Source organism: Eutrigla gurnardus, assembly GCF_963514095.1.
Source record: "Eutrigla gurnardus genome assembly, chromosome: 11".
Lineage (NCBI taxonomy): Eukaryota > Metazoa > Chordata > Actinopteri > Perciformes > Triglidae > Eutrigla > Eutrigla gurnardus.
Window position 1 is genome coordinate 16,289,109 of NC_139925.1, and position 14,222 is coordinate 16,303,330.

Below are 14,222 nucleotides of genomic sequence, written 5' to 3' on the forward strand. Positions count from 1 at the left end.
CAGACAATTCAGATGTTACTCGTTTAAAAGTCAATAAATAAATCACCCAATAGGCATTCTAGTTCATTCAGATGCACTGCTGCTGTTCAGAACAAACAGACAGTTTAACTTTCTGCTGGTTTTGGAACTAAGCTGAACAACAACAAAACAGCAGAGTTGTCATTATATGAATATCCCATCTAAAACTGTCTTCAAGGCTTTTCCAGGACCTGCAGAAACACTGAAGCTGATTTAGGAAACCAGACCAGAGAGTTCAGATGATCTCAACGTTACCGGGAAACCACACACACACACGCACACACGCACACACACACACACACACACACACACACACACACACACACACACACACACACACACACACACACACACACACACACAAGCAGGAGCCCTTTAGTTTCTTTATGTTCAGTGAGAGTTGGCCTGCAGCCCGGATCCTGTTTCTCACTAATTATGGACAGAAGTTAAATCGTAGCAGTGACGCAGAGTCTGCAGGGCCACGGTCAAGACAAAATAAATCACAGTACATCACTTCCTCTCGTAACTGTCAAAATAAAAGTCACTACTGAAGGAGCCGGTATAACAGCAGCCTATAAAAAGGGGAATAAAAGTTCAGGGAAAGAATGAAAAGACTCAAGCAGTAACAGGTCAATTAATAAAATAATAAATCAAATGAGAGGTAGTTCCTTGCACAGGAAGTACATTTATTTTTTTATTTTCTATCTGAAGAAACAACCTTTAATGTTTAGGTTTGAAACCTGAAGAGATATTTTACTTTTCCAGAAATACCTGGAAACAGAAATTGTGCTGCTATTAACAACTTACAAAAAATGAGATCAGTGAACCACCAAAATTAAAACAAATATTTCTTATTCTTGGTTCTTCCATTAGTATTATTTCCTGATCACCTTATATACTTTTTCTGAACTGTGTGCTCTTGTTTTTAAACCTGTTTTGATTTTGCTTTACTCTGTTTGCACTTTGAGATTGTTTTTAACGATGAAAAGTGTGTTACAAATTATTATCATAATTATTATTATTGTTTACATTGCAAATGTATACGGTTTGTTGGAGGAAATGTTTTAATATATTGAAACAACACAAAAAATAAAAAATATATATGGACCTTAAAGTCAATATTATGTCATTACTAGGCTATTCATTACTAAGGTCTGACATAGTTTTGCCTTTTAAGTGAAAAGAAGGAGATAGTGGACATGATCTAATCCCCACTCCTCATATTTTGCTGCTTTAGTAGAGATAGCTTACAGGTCATAATTCAGAGATAGTCAAAATGATGAGATACTCTCAAACATTTAGTAAGTCAATGTTAAAGTCATATCTTTTATTTACTTTTTTTATTTTTGTAATTCCTAATATTGCATCTATTACATTTTGTCTTCTTGGCCTCATGATCTTTCACATTTTGTTGTTGTTGAACTTATTCCTTACAGTTGTGTTTTAACAGGTTTTATTGACATTTTCAAGAAACAAAAAATTATTTCTTTCGTTCTTTCTTTTATTGTGAATCCAATGCTCCTGTTTCCCGCTACACCCCCCCACCCCTGTGTATGTGCGTGTGTGTGTCTGTGTGTATGTGCGTGTCTGTGTGTGTGTGTGTGTGTGCGCGCGCGCGGCGATGCCGTCTCCAGGCTCTGCTCTCCAGGCGCCTCCTCCTCCTCCAAACATGGCGCCGGTCCGCAGGCTCGCAGCTTCCCCGACAGACGACGCGGAGAGGGACAGAAGGAGGAGAAGGAGAAGCGGCCAGTGAAGCATCCCTGATCCCTGAAAAGAACACAACTTCGGTCTCCTCTGTTGACTTGACGTGAGCCTTTTTGGAGACGTTTACGCGTCCGACTGTGCGCGTAACGGAGAGCCCACCTGTCCGACGAAGGTTGACTTCACTCCGTTTCTTCTAGGATGTGAATCTCCCTGATGTATGTGGATTAAACGACGCAGCCTGAGCAGACAGGCGGGTACCTCGGGGTCCGAGCTGGTCAAAACATGTGCAGCCCTCCGAGGAGCAGGAACACCGAGGCTGTAGAGGACTGAGTGCTTCCAGGAGAGGAAAAACAAACTTTTGTCTGCTCTTCCACACCGAGAGGATGGATGGAGAACATTTCGCGCTGTCAGGAGTTGAGAGGGAAAGAGAGAGGCTTCCACCGATTTACAACAGCTCCGCTCCCTCTGTAAGAACACGGCACTTTCTCTTAATTCTCTCTATCTTCATTTCTCTCTGTTGTTGTGCAGAAAATGTATTTCTTTTAACACGAACCTAATAAATTAATATGTTTTTCTTCATTTCAAATTAGAAATATCAATTAGAATATCTGTCTAAATAATAAAAAGACCATTGAAAGAGAAAGGGAAGAATATCTGTCTAAATATATGGCACTAATTAATATCAGAAATGATTCATGGTGCAACAGGCAAAAAAATACATTACGATACAAACTTTTATAAACCACAATTTATTTTAAACAGATCCGATTTAATTTGATATAAGATGAGTAAATATGAATTAATATTGTGTGATACCAGGAACCTAAAGTCTTTATGTTATATTGTTTGTCTCGTTGAAACATGATTGGAGACGGTTATACAGGATCATCTGTTCCTCACTTCATCCCAAATCTTTCTATAATGACATGTCTGATATTCAACAGATTCTGTTGGTAATCTTTTTAACTTTCATCTTTAACATGCACTGTATATGAAGTGATGAACAAAAAGAAGTGGTAGTTGTGTCCTTGTGGAAAAAGTGATGCCCGCGTGCCTCTTCCATAATGATTCCTGGCATATTCAGCTCTCCAGCAGTGTCTTCAAATGCACAGCAGGGAGCCGAGTGTCGGACTGTTTTATCTGTGTTTTAAGTTGGGTTGTCGGTGGCACTCTGGAGCAGACCGGTTGCAGAGTGGTTTGGTTGATGTCATCTCCATGCTGTCAGAGTGGAGGAATGTGTGGATCAAATGGTTCTGACCAATAAACAGTCTGTCATTGCTCAGACTGACTCTGGTTGTCTGGAAATGCCATAAAGTGGCTGCATGCGTTTCTCTCCCTGCTGCTCGCGTCTCTGGGGCTTCGGCCCGACTGATTCTCCCTGATTCCTCCTGATCAAGTCTTCTGGCTCATGTTAGCTGCTCTGGGGAAATTCAGGCTCAAAGGCTAAAATGGATACAAAAGGTTCAAGACACAGTGGGCTGACATTGTATCGCAGACCAATAAAAATATAAGAATTGAAGACAGCTGCCGTGCAATGAAGAAGAAGTTTGTTCACCTGAACAGAAATCAAACCAGAGCTGCTGTGTTAAGAGGCTGCCCCAGGGTTCAGAAAAAACTAATTAGCCCAATTTTTCTCAGTGAGATTTTCTCCAGACCTCCAAGATGTCAGCCTTGCGGATCATTAATTGTGTCTCGAATTCAGCCTCATTCTTTTGTTCAGTTCGGTTCTGTGATTCCTCACGGTTGTATTACCTCTGAGCACTTTCACACCCAGAGGTCCAAATGGACCAACGGTGGCTTAAATCTGGAACAAAGTCGTTGCCGAAATCATTCCCAGACTCGTTATGAATGATGCTCCAGAATCAGCAGTTCTGTGTGTCATCTCTGGCCCAAGTCATGCAGATTACAGCTGATATCTCAGCCTGATTCAACCTGATTCAACCCAAAAAAACACCTAACCTTTTCAAATCTGGCAGCCATGTAGGAGTCAGAGTCGCGGGGCGCCAGAACTGAGCTGAATGTGCTGTCGCTCGGCCATCACCAGCATGGCTTGGTGAGGGATAACGGACTTCGATTTAACACACATTTTTGGTTGAGAGACAGAGAGAGAGAGGGAGGGAGAGGGTCTGCACGGTAGAGTGTGTGAGCAGGAGTCAGATGTGGAGCTCCTCTTGGTGTGGTTTCTCTCTGGATGACAGCATTTCCTCTCAGACTGACTGGCTGAGCGGAGTTGGACAGAACCGACATCACAAGACTCACTGAGATAAAAAAAAAAAAAAACCTGCTGGTAAAACTGTTAATAGTTGTCGGATTCGACTCAGGTTTTAGTCTGTGATCATTTTCTCGAGGGAAAACTACATTTGTGTTCCTCAATGAATATCACACTACGACCGATTTGGATGCAGCCTCCGTGTTTGTCGCACAGCCGTCGTCACTGCGGCGTCTCAGCTCCACGTTTCCCAGAGATCACCTGTCAATCAGCTGGCGTGGGCGGGGCTGTGACGTTTATAATGAAAGAGTGAGGAGTGTGATGTGGCTGCTCTGTGGCTTCACCGAGAAAGAAGTGTAATTACAGAAACGTCTTTTATAGGTGCAGGGACGTAGCGAGGCAGGCATTGGACGAGCAAGGCTGCGGCCATGCTGGCGGCCACGCGGTGCTGCACGTCGGCACAGAGGGACTCAAAAATAAATGCTAAACATCAACATGCTAATGCTCACAGCGATATTTGAACAGTTGAGTTGAGTTTTCTGCAAAATTGGAAATTTGAATTAATGATGGCGCTAGAGAATTCATCCTTAGGGGAAAATTGATGTTTCTGCTGAATGCATGGCAGTTATTTTAATACCTGTGCAGACATTTTACCCAAAACCAACAAAATGTCAACCTCATGGGGCAGCAGGAAAAGTCAAGGGAATATTAAACTCTAATGAGAGGTTTCTTGTAAACTTGGGTCATAATAAATGGACCACTGCACTGTTATTCCAGTTGAACATGTTGCTCTCTTTTTGGACTTCTCATGCCTCATGCATTCACTGTTGCATCTTATTAGTGATCTCGCAGAAAGATGGAGCTTCCATCCACGAACACAAGATGAATGTGTGCAATAGTGTGGCATGCCTGTTTGTATGTTGTGTCGTAACTCTGAAAAACACAACCTGTTGCTGTTTTTCGGAGACAAACCATCCTTTGTTTTCTCTCCCTGTGTTGCCGTGCGCAAGACAGAAAATAATATAATGTCATGGAAACAGTAGAACCTATGTGTGTTTTTGTGTGTGTGTGTGTGTGTGTGTGTGTTTGTGCCAAGACTGTGATATGGTTCAGATTTTTGCTTAAGGTCTCAATTCTTTGGTAACTGGTTGATTTTGAATGGCGAATTAACTGTCTTCCTGTTTCTTCTGTTCTGCGGCCCCTGAACACATCACTGCTGTGTGTGTGTGTGTGTGTGTGTGTGTGTGTGTGTGTGTGTGTGTGTGTGTGTGTGTGTGTGTGTGTGTGTGTGTGCGTGTGTGCGTGTGTGCATATGTGTGTGTGTGTGTGTGTGTGTGTTTGCTGCTGTCAGGTCCGGCTGCTGTGCATCTGTTGAGCCTCTTCTTCTTCCACCTCTCATCACTCCTCTTCCCTCCCTCTTGTATCCTTGAGTCTCTATGGATTTTTCTTCCCCAGCTTCCTGTCCTCTTGCTCCCTTTTTTTCTTTCTTTTCTTTCACCTTTTTGTCTTGTAATTTCTCCTCTCATTCCTCTCTTCTTCGTGTCTTCCTCTGCCTGGACCGGTGGTTCTTCTGCAGCTTGCCGAAACCTTGTCTGAAATAGCAAAAGATCAGAAGGTAATTAATGAATTGAGGGAATGTGTGGTAAATGTTATCAGGTCCGTTTTTATTATATTCTCATTGTCCTGTTGCCATTCTGAGAATGCCGAGAGCTTATTAGAAAACTTGTTTACTAATTTTGTCAGACATGAAAAATGGTAGCGACTTGGTTTATATATTCATATTTAGAAGAGAAAGAATGCCTTTACAAATTAACATTGATGTTCTGACACGTCTCTTTATATTGCCATTTATACGATGCAAAATGTTGGATATTCTAAGCTCCAGTTTCTAAAATTGTATTTGAGCTCCTAACATGTGGCTTCAGTCACCGTAGTTTCTTTAGAGGTAGGTTTTAATATTATGTATTCATTTCTATAAACAATATTGGCAGATGTGATTTATTTATGATTGATATTGGTTTATCATAGAATAAACGTCATCAATTGTTGACTAAATTGCAGCAGTGCATAACATTTTCCTCAGAATATCTCCAATGACACCTCAGCCAAAATTCTTCTCTGTTGCTCATGGTGATGATGCCATCTTTCCACTCCAGGTTTTTGGGCGAGGAGCCAAGCAGCCGATTCCGTCTCTGAGCACCTTCATCTCCACACTGAGCCAGAGGAGGGACGCAGGGGGGCGGGGCTTTGCTGGCGGCATGACGGGCACCCTGACCAGCACCCAGTGGCTCAGACACGGTGAGTTCATGTAAAACCTGATGTACTGGTGAGGCACATCATTTTGGGTTTTTTTCCTTTTTCAAATAAATAATTTTCACATTACTTGGTTACTAGAATCACGGGGAATTTGTTTATCAAAAATCAACCCAAAATGTCTTATTCTCACATTCGCCTTTCTAGACTGTAGCTGGCTGTGGAAAAAAAAAGTCTGCCAATGAGGTGAAATCTCTCCCCTCGGTCCACAAAACAAATGAAACAAATGTCCGGAAAACGTCTTGAAACAAGCACAAACACAAAATAATCACAAAAAGTAGGCCTAATGCCTGTTCAAACTAAATATGGGACTCGCTGCATATTTGAAAGTTGCCTGGACCAGTATTGTGTGTATTGGTGTGGCTGCGACTGTAACAGTAACACGTTCATGTGAGGGAACAAGAGAACCTCAGTTCATTGAGTTTTCACAAAATCAGATTTGAGGGGGGAACAAAAATCTCATGTCTTCATCATTTTTACTGGTTTAATTTAGTTTCGGTCTTTTGGATCTCAAAAATGCTCCGATGAAGGCTTCATCCTGCAACACACAATCTGTCCACTAAACCACTAATATTACTAAAATACAAGGTGACTTTTTCATCACTTATTCTAAATCTGTTTTCCACTGAACAAAAGAAAACATCAACACACACTAACATCTGGCTTTTGTCTTTATTGGGAACGGTTGCAATCAGCATTCATTCCGGGACAAAAGGCTGCAGGAGCCACGAGTATTTATCTGTTCCTGCTCTGCGGCAATGGAAACATGACACCCAGGTGGACGCGCTAATCGCCCCATTTACAGCAATTTATTTGGCTCCGCAAATTCCGTCCGTTTCCGTTCAAGCAGCGCTCGGATATCATTCCGAATAAGTTGGCACAGAGACTGAATAAGTAAAGTTAAAAGCAAAGTTAATAAAAAGAAGAAGTAACCACCGTAATATTCTCCCTGTTCTCTGTGTCGGTGACATCAAATGAGACACTCATGAACAGAAAAGCACACTCATGTACTGGCAGTGGAAAAGGAGTCATCACCTATTTTAGTTTCGTTTTTCCGCGTTCGAAAACCCTGCATATACACGCTAATTACACGTTTGCCATATAACATGTGACGTTGAATTTAACCCACACACTCAAGTTGCTACATCAGCACTTTCTTTACTTGCCTCGGTTTCAAAGCGAACGTTTGAATGTGGCTGCAGTGTGTTCGCTGTCTTTGTTCTCACCGCGGTCTCCGTCTCATCCAGGACGTAATCATGCGTTGCTTCCTCTGTTTACAGCACGCTTGATGTATGGGCTCAAACTCTGTTTATGTTGAGCTGCTAGCAACAACATCGGAGCAGCAACTCGCGTCTCCAAAATGGAAGGTCTTCAGGACAGGCAGAAAAAGAAGACGGAGAAAAGCCGTCCATGTTTTCCAGTTGGTGAACGTGCATTTAAAGAATCTCGCAGTATGCAGAAAATCATAGGATCACACTTCTAATTACATAGTAACGGACATTTTCATTGGGCGATTCAGGTCTCAGCTGAAGCTTTCTTGATTTCCTGCCATTTTAACGTCGTCGCTCAAGAAGAAATTTCACATACGCAGTTGAAAGGTGTTTGGGTGTTCTTTCTGCTCAGTTTCACTGGAGAGCATAACGCATTAGTGAAGGAAACGTAGGGAAATCCAAAATATCACTAATGAAATGATATCACAGCGACACAGTAAAGAAAAGTTGTTCTGTATTGTTGATATAAAAGGTGAATGTTGCCTCCCGTTAATGGCGAGGAGGTTATTTCTGACTGCCGTGAGAACGCAGACCCAGCCGAGAGCTCACCAGCCTTCTTTGTCACCACGGCTACTGATGCCAGAATAATTATGCAAACCTCCGCCCCAAATGAAAACCATATGAAAGTGAAAACACTCAACACACACACACACACACATAAGATAGTGTAGCATTCCTCGGGCCTGTTACAGCCATCCGGCCTGCTGGATAATCACCACAATTTGCTTTTTCATCTGTAAAGTATTACAGGAGGTTTGTATTTCCTTTTAATATTGTCAAATATGGTTCTGTGTGCCGGGGCTGAGCTGAGCAGAGATCCATCTGAGTTTCATTTCAGGATCAAACGGTGACACCTTTTCTGGAAATGCTGGCATCAAAGTCAGGCTTGTTATGGTTAAATATTAAAAACTTAATTGATCCCAGCAGGAAAACTGGGGCATTGCAGCAGGATATAGTGGCTGCATACAGAGAGGAAAATGTCAGAAATGGTTTGTATAAAATTGTTTTCTCTCTTATTCCTAAAAAGCTTCTGGCACATTTGAAGGTCATCTACCGCCATGCTCTTGGTTTTGTCATCCTTTAGACATCGTTTTCCTCCTCCACGCTCAAATAAAAACAGGATGAGGTTTTAAGAACAACTGTGATGATAGCTATCCAGATAACCTATGGGGATACAGTTCACATTTTAATGCCAGGTGTAAATGGGTTAAAATAGTGTGAATACAAGTAACCCCAATGAACTAAGGACCACTCTATTTGTAAGTGCTCAACCTTAACTGTGAACTGTTCCTTAATTAAATTGATTTCTTGTAATTAAGTTGTTGCTGGGTGACCGTGGTTAAAAGCCCATTTTCAGTCTGATGATTGTGGAGCGCTTCATTCATCAATATCAGCAGGAAAACAATAATTAACGCGCAGCACTTGATGGTACTTGAGAGAGATAACAAGGCTGTCCTCATCTCTCTCGTCTAAAGACAGCAAAGGCTTTGTTAAAGTGAACTTTTATGACGGAGAGGAGGGGAGGGGAGGGGGGGGTCCTCAGAGGTCTTGAAGGTGACTGATTAAAGGGTGTCATGACGACCGATACTTGTCGCTGTCAGGACTAAATTGGGTGACGCACAAGCTAACAAAGCAGGGGTAATTATGAAGAAGTGAAGGAGGAGGAGAGAGGACACAAGAAAATGTTTTTCTCCTTGTTCCTCCTTTCATCTTCTCCATTTTTCGCTCTTTTGTCCTGTAGGAGGCATTGCCTAATATGGCAACATCCATTATCAGCTTCCATCAGTTAAACTCATAGACACGATTCACAGTGATTTCGATTTTTTTCCCCCCCACAACAAGCACTTAGATTCATGGTATATTGAAAGCCAATAGCTAGATTGATAGAAATGTCGAGTGGATAGTCATGATCCCCAGAGGATGAATCTTGCTGTTTTCTCCACCCAGGAACAGAAAGTAGACATTCCCACGAGCGTATTTTTTTAGGAAGTTGTGACATACAAATCTTGTTTGAGTAAATTATAGAATAAAACACCCTAATTGGATTCACATCAATCAACCAAAGACCAAAGACCCGTATTGTTTTTGTCGCGCCAGCCTCCACCTGCTCACATTGTATATCCGTCTGTACCTGTGTCCCTTTTATCTTCCGCTTGTACAAGCTGTCCATGACTGCAAAGTGAGCACCCATAATGCACCTGGGCAGGCCTGCTGGAGACTTTTGTTGCTGTGGAGACGGAGACAATAGGGGGCTAATTACAGAATGAATGGGTGGTCAGGAGTGTGGGAGGATGGGTGAACATACGTTTGCATGTGTGTGTTTCTGAGTGTTTGTATACGTTTACATTGTGGTCACGTAAGCAGCCGGCCCTCCATGATTACACACAGACTGAGGCTCGTGGTTAGTTCCTGCATTTGTGTTGTGTGTTTGTGTTGAGAAATTCTTAGTCCAATAACACTATTTTAACACAGTATTTTAATTTAATGCATTTTATTTTTATTTTTTAATAATTATATATTCAAAGAGGTATTTAAATCAATCAACACTGATAATAACTATATTTTGTGCACATGACTGCTTTTGAGTGAAACTGTCAAAGTCATAATTGGATTGTTGAAGCTTCTACTCCGCTGCTCCATAGTAAATGGCGGCTTATCGCCTGCCTGTGTTTTTCTCACCAAGGGAGAGAGCTGCCTCCGATCTGCAGCGATGTTCGCCAGAAGCAGCGGCTTTCCATTGACACTCTCCCTCCAGAGGTCAAAGCTCCGTTCCCCTGCGACCCCATCATCCCCCTGCGTAACAAGACCACCAAGGAGTTCCAGTGAGTGTTAGTCCCTGGACACGACCCAGAACTTTAAAGACTCTTCTCCTCATAAACCTCAATTTTGGTGCTCAAAACACACTCAACAAACACTAATGCGTTTTGGTGTCGTCAGCATTAACGTGTGTGGTTGTGTTCCCAGGGAGGACATGGAGCGTGCCGTCCAATCAGGCGACTGGAGGGAGGTCCGGGGCTTTTACCTGACCACCTTCGACTCCTTCATAGAAATCAACGCTGCCTTCAAGGTAGAACACATAAAAGTCTGGCTCTCAGCCGGATGCCTGTTGTGAGAAAACGCTTTTAGATGCTGTTAAACATTTCACCAGACGCCGTAACCTTTTTTTGTTTTTTTTTTACAATGGAAAAGGATTTATTTCTTCTCTCCTGTGTTTTCTCATGCTCTCTCCATCCCTTTCTCTCCGTCCTCGTCTGTCCCGTCCCAGCGAGAGGCGAATGGATCATTTAACACTATAGACGACTCCGGGGTCAACGCCAAGTTTGTCAACGCTGTATACGACGCACTGCTCAGCACAGTAAGCATCCGCACCTACAAACACGTAGAAGGTCGCCACCAAACTGCTTCTAGATCTGTTCACCTTGTTTGATGCTGTCATCAACATTGACCACCCACTTTTTGATAGGATCCCGTTCAGCAAGTCAAAGTCCCACTTATTCACTCCATCGATGATCGGACATCTCCATGACATCGCAAATAAATGATTTTCTGTCATTTCATCATGACAGAAGTCTGAAATGGTTTATAGAGTTTGTAGCATCTATTTAAGTTTACATATAATCTTACTGACTTGATGAGCAGCCAGGTGATGCTTATTATGACATCCAGAAACACTCTTTAGGAGAATATTTGACCTGGATTCAGGTCAAAAATCCTGAATCCAGGTCAGACAGTGAACGTAAAAAAAACCATGGAGGATCTTTTCAAACATGAAGCGCTTCAAGCTTTCCTCGTAAACACTTCTGTGTTCCTAAGTGACCTCTCTCGGTCAGCAGAGGTTAGATAAATACGGCAGCCAGCGTCTCCGTTTCTTTTTGTGGGTCTCTGACATTCAGGAATGTTGACTCAACCTTCGAATTTGTTCTGTTTTGGATGTTGAATATGTTTTGGTGTGTGTGTGCGTGTGCGTGTGCGTATGTGTGTGCGTGTGTGTGTGTGTGTGTGTGTGTGTTTAGCCTCCGGACATCCAGAAGTCGGCGTTGAAAGGGATCATCAACAGCCTGCTGAGGGAGTGGAAAGGGTGAGAACTCTTATATTGGTGTCATCCATTTACTTAATGTTATTGTCTGTTGGAGCTCGTTCAGCTTCGACTGTTCAGACCTTCTCAGCACTAAGTCGCAGCTAGGTTTTGGTTTTGTTGCGCTCTGTTGTGTTGCAGTTGTTTCTTTTGTGTGACAGATTGTGGTTTGTGTTTTCAGGCCTCGGACAAAAGATGACCTGCGAGCTTATTTCATTCTTGTTCAGGTGAGACTGAAACGACGTTCCAGGTCAAAGGTTGTTCTGTTATGTAGCAATAAAAGGTGGGGAGGCGGAAAAAGTACAGAAATAATGAATAAAGAGTTATTGGATTGTTGGTTCAAAAAACGTTGGATCCTAGGCTGGTTTCTATAATCATCAGTGTCGTTACAATTGTCAGCGGGACTTTCAAATGAACTCAGCTCTTATTTTCTGATGGTTCGTTCTTTCAGGTTAAATCAAGAAATGAAAACAGCCGTTTAATTCAAAAGTTAGAAAACTGTGGTATTTATATCCAAACAAAAAGAAACACAATCTTCCAGTATATACCCAGCCCTGTGTTGGAGACAGATGCACGCCGTCAATAATCGATATCATGAAACTATTGGCTGGGGTTCCTTTGCAGCTGTGGTTCACGAGATCATGCTGGGGAACACACAGGGCTTCAATAAACAGGATCACAATTGGATTAAGTTCACACAGCTGATTCTAATCCATAAACATCATCCCTCCTGATCCTGATACTGCAGGTCGGCTCAGGATATCCCAAACCTTTTTTTCTTTTCTCATCAGAGAAATCTTTCACTCACATCTCTCTGTCTCTTTCTTATTCTGTCTTCCATTTCTGTCTTCTTCTGTTTGTTTGGTTTCCTTTCTTTGGTGCTTTTTATCTGGTTTGATCCTATTTCTGATCCCCCCCCCTCACCCTCTCTCTGTCTCTATCCAGTCTGATTTCCATATATGGTTTGGGGGAATAGAATCAGATAAAGACAGGAATCCACAGTAGTTTCACTGTGGTTCCATGCTCCATCAACGCACACACACACACACACACACACACACACACACACCAAATGTCTGATTCTGTCCCATTTGACTTTGAGGACTCGCCTCATCTTCCAGCTCTCATGAGAACACAACCACACACACACACAACCACACACACACACACACACACACAGTGGGACTGGGTGAGGTCATGTTGGAGTTGAGGACTGCTGGTTTCCTGTCTGATGACGACTCCTTTATAGGCTCTGCAGCTACACATCCAACCCTTCTCTCTCTCTCTCTCTCTCTCTCTCTCTCTCTCTCTCTCTCTCTCTCTCTCTCTCTCCCCCCTCCTTCTGTGTGTTAAAACCCTGCAAAGACTAAATGGACCTTTGGGTTCGTCTCACTTATTATGTCATTTGTTGTTAGTCATATGGCATCCAAACAACCATCTAATGGACGGAACATTGTGTTCTCACATATAAACGGTAACAATAAACACAACAACTGCCATTTATATCCAACTTGAGTCCGAAGAACCCAACCAGAGATTTTCTTTTAATGGACTCCTTCCATGATCCTAAAGTCATAAACCAGGTGGTGACAACATTAGTTAATGTCCATTCACTGTTCATTGTGTCCCAGTTTTCTCCAGATTGTTTTCTGATTATTTGAGTGCCTTTTTTTTTTACCCATCAGATGTTTTTTAGAGATGTGACCACATTCCCAGAGCTGAACTATTAACTTGATATCAATAACATAATAAACTACCCCAAATACCCCTAATCAATACATTTTGAAATGTGGGAGCAAGCACATTGAAAACCCTGGAGTTTTGAGTATAGTATTAATTGTGTGTGTGTGTGTGTGTGTGTGTGTGTGTGTAGAACCCCCAGTATTCGAACACCAGCACCTATGTGATCTACGCTCACCTGCTGAGGCAGATCGCAGCTCTGTCTGAGGCCGACCACCACTTCCTGGTTCATTGGCTAAAAAAGTAAGTCTGAATGTTTCAACCTTTAATGTTTGTTTTCAGCCAACCTCTCTCTCTCTCTCTCTCTCGCTCTCTCTCTCTCTCTCGCTCCTTCAATTTCTGTATGTTTATTTGTCTTTCTCTCAATGGAACGTCATACTCTTCCCTTCTTTACTTGTATTTCTATCAACTTATTGAAAGCAAAAGTGTATTTGCTTTATCTTTGTATTTGCATTGCTGCTGTATTAAATTACAATTTTCTTGACCAAACTGAGTCCACATATAGACTCTGAAAGCCTTCTAAGGGTAGTATGTGATTTGAGGATTGTAAATAACGTTTGGCGTGTCGGTGGATTAGGGTCTTGTCATCTGGTCTTTGCAGCAGGGTTAGCTGGTGATTGATGGAGATGAAAATAAAGTGTTTCCATATCTAAGTAGATATACTTTCCTCAAACAGCTTCACGCTTTGATGAATCTCTCGTCATCTGGTACAAACCTCAAATTCTTTTTAGCAAACAATTTGTCCTTCTTTGTTTTCCCTTTCTGATCGGAGGAAGGGGATGTGTTGCATGCAGACACATCCCATCCCACACATCTTAAAACACAATCAAACATATTTGATTAAAATGTAAGCATCATAAACTGATGTCAAGTCAGATTAAAATGAACCATC

The 14,222-nt window shown here is 42.2% G+C and overlaps 1 protein-coding gene across 2 annotated transcripts in view; it reads left to right on the forward strand.

Moving 5' to 3' along the window:
• Positions 1–1,698: 1,698 nt before the first annotated feature.
• hectd2 (HECT domain containing 2) overlaps positions 1,699–14,222 on the forward strand; it is a 36,181-nt gene continuing 23,657 nt past the window's right edge. The window contains exons 1-8 of one of the 2 annotated variants that reach the window (XM_084020527.1): positions 1,699–2,189; positions 6,088–6,229; positions 10,199–10,337; positions 10,480–10,582; positions 10,781–10,870; positions 11,529–11,593; positions 11,772–11,817; positions 13,464–13,573. In XM_084020527.1, coding sequence (XP_083876653.1) covers positions 2,106–2,189; positions 6,088–6,229; positions 10,199–10,337; positions 10,480–10,582; positions 10,781–10,870; positions 11,529–11,593; positions 11,772–11,817; positions 13,464–13,573 — 779 coding nt within the window. In that variant the 5' untranslated portion in view covers positions 1,699–2,105. Of the gene's footprint in view, positions 2,190–5,515; positions 5,547–6,087; positions 6,230–10,198; positions 10,338–10,479; positions 10,583–10,780; positions 10,871–11,528; positions 11,594–11,771; positions 11,818–13,463; positions 13,574–14,222 lie in introns of those variants that run through there. The other variant, XM_084020528.1, reaches the window with a different exon arrangement.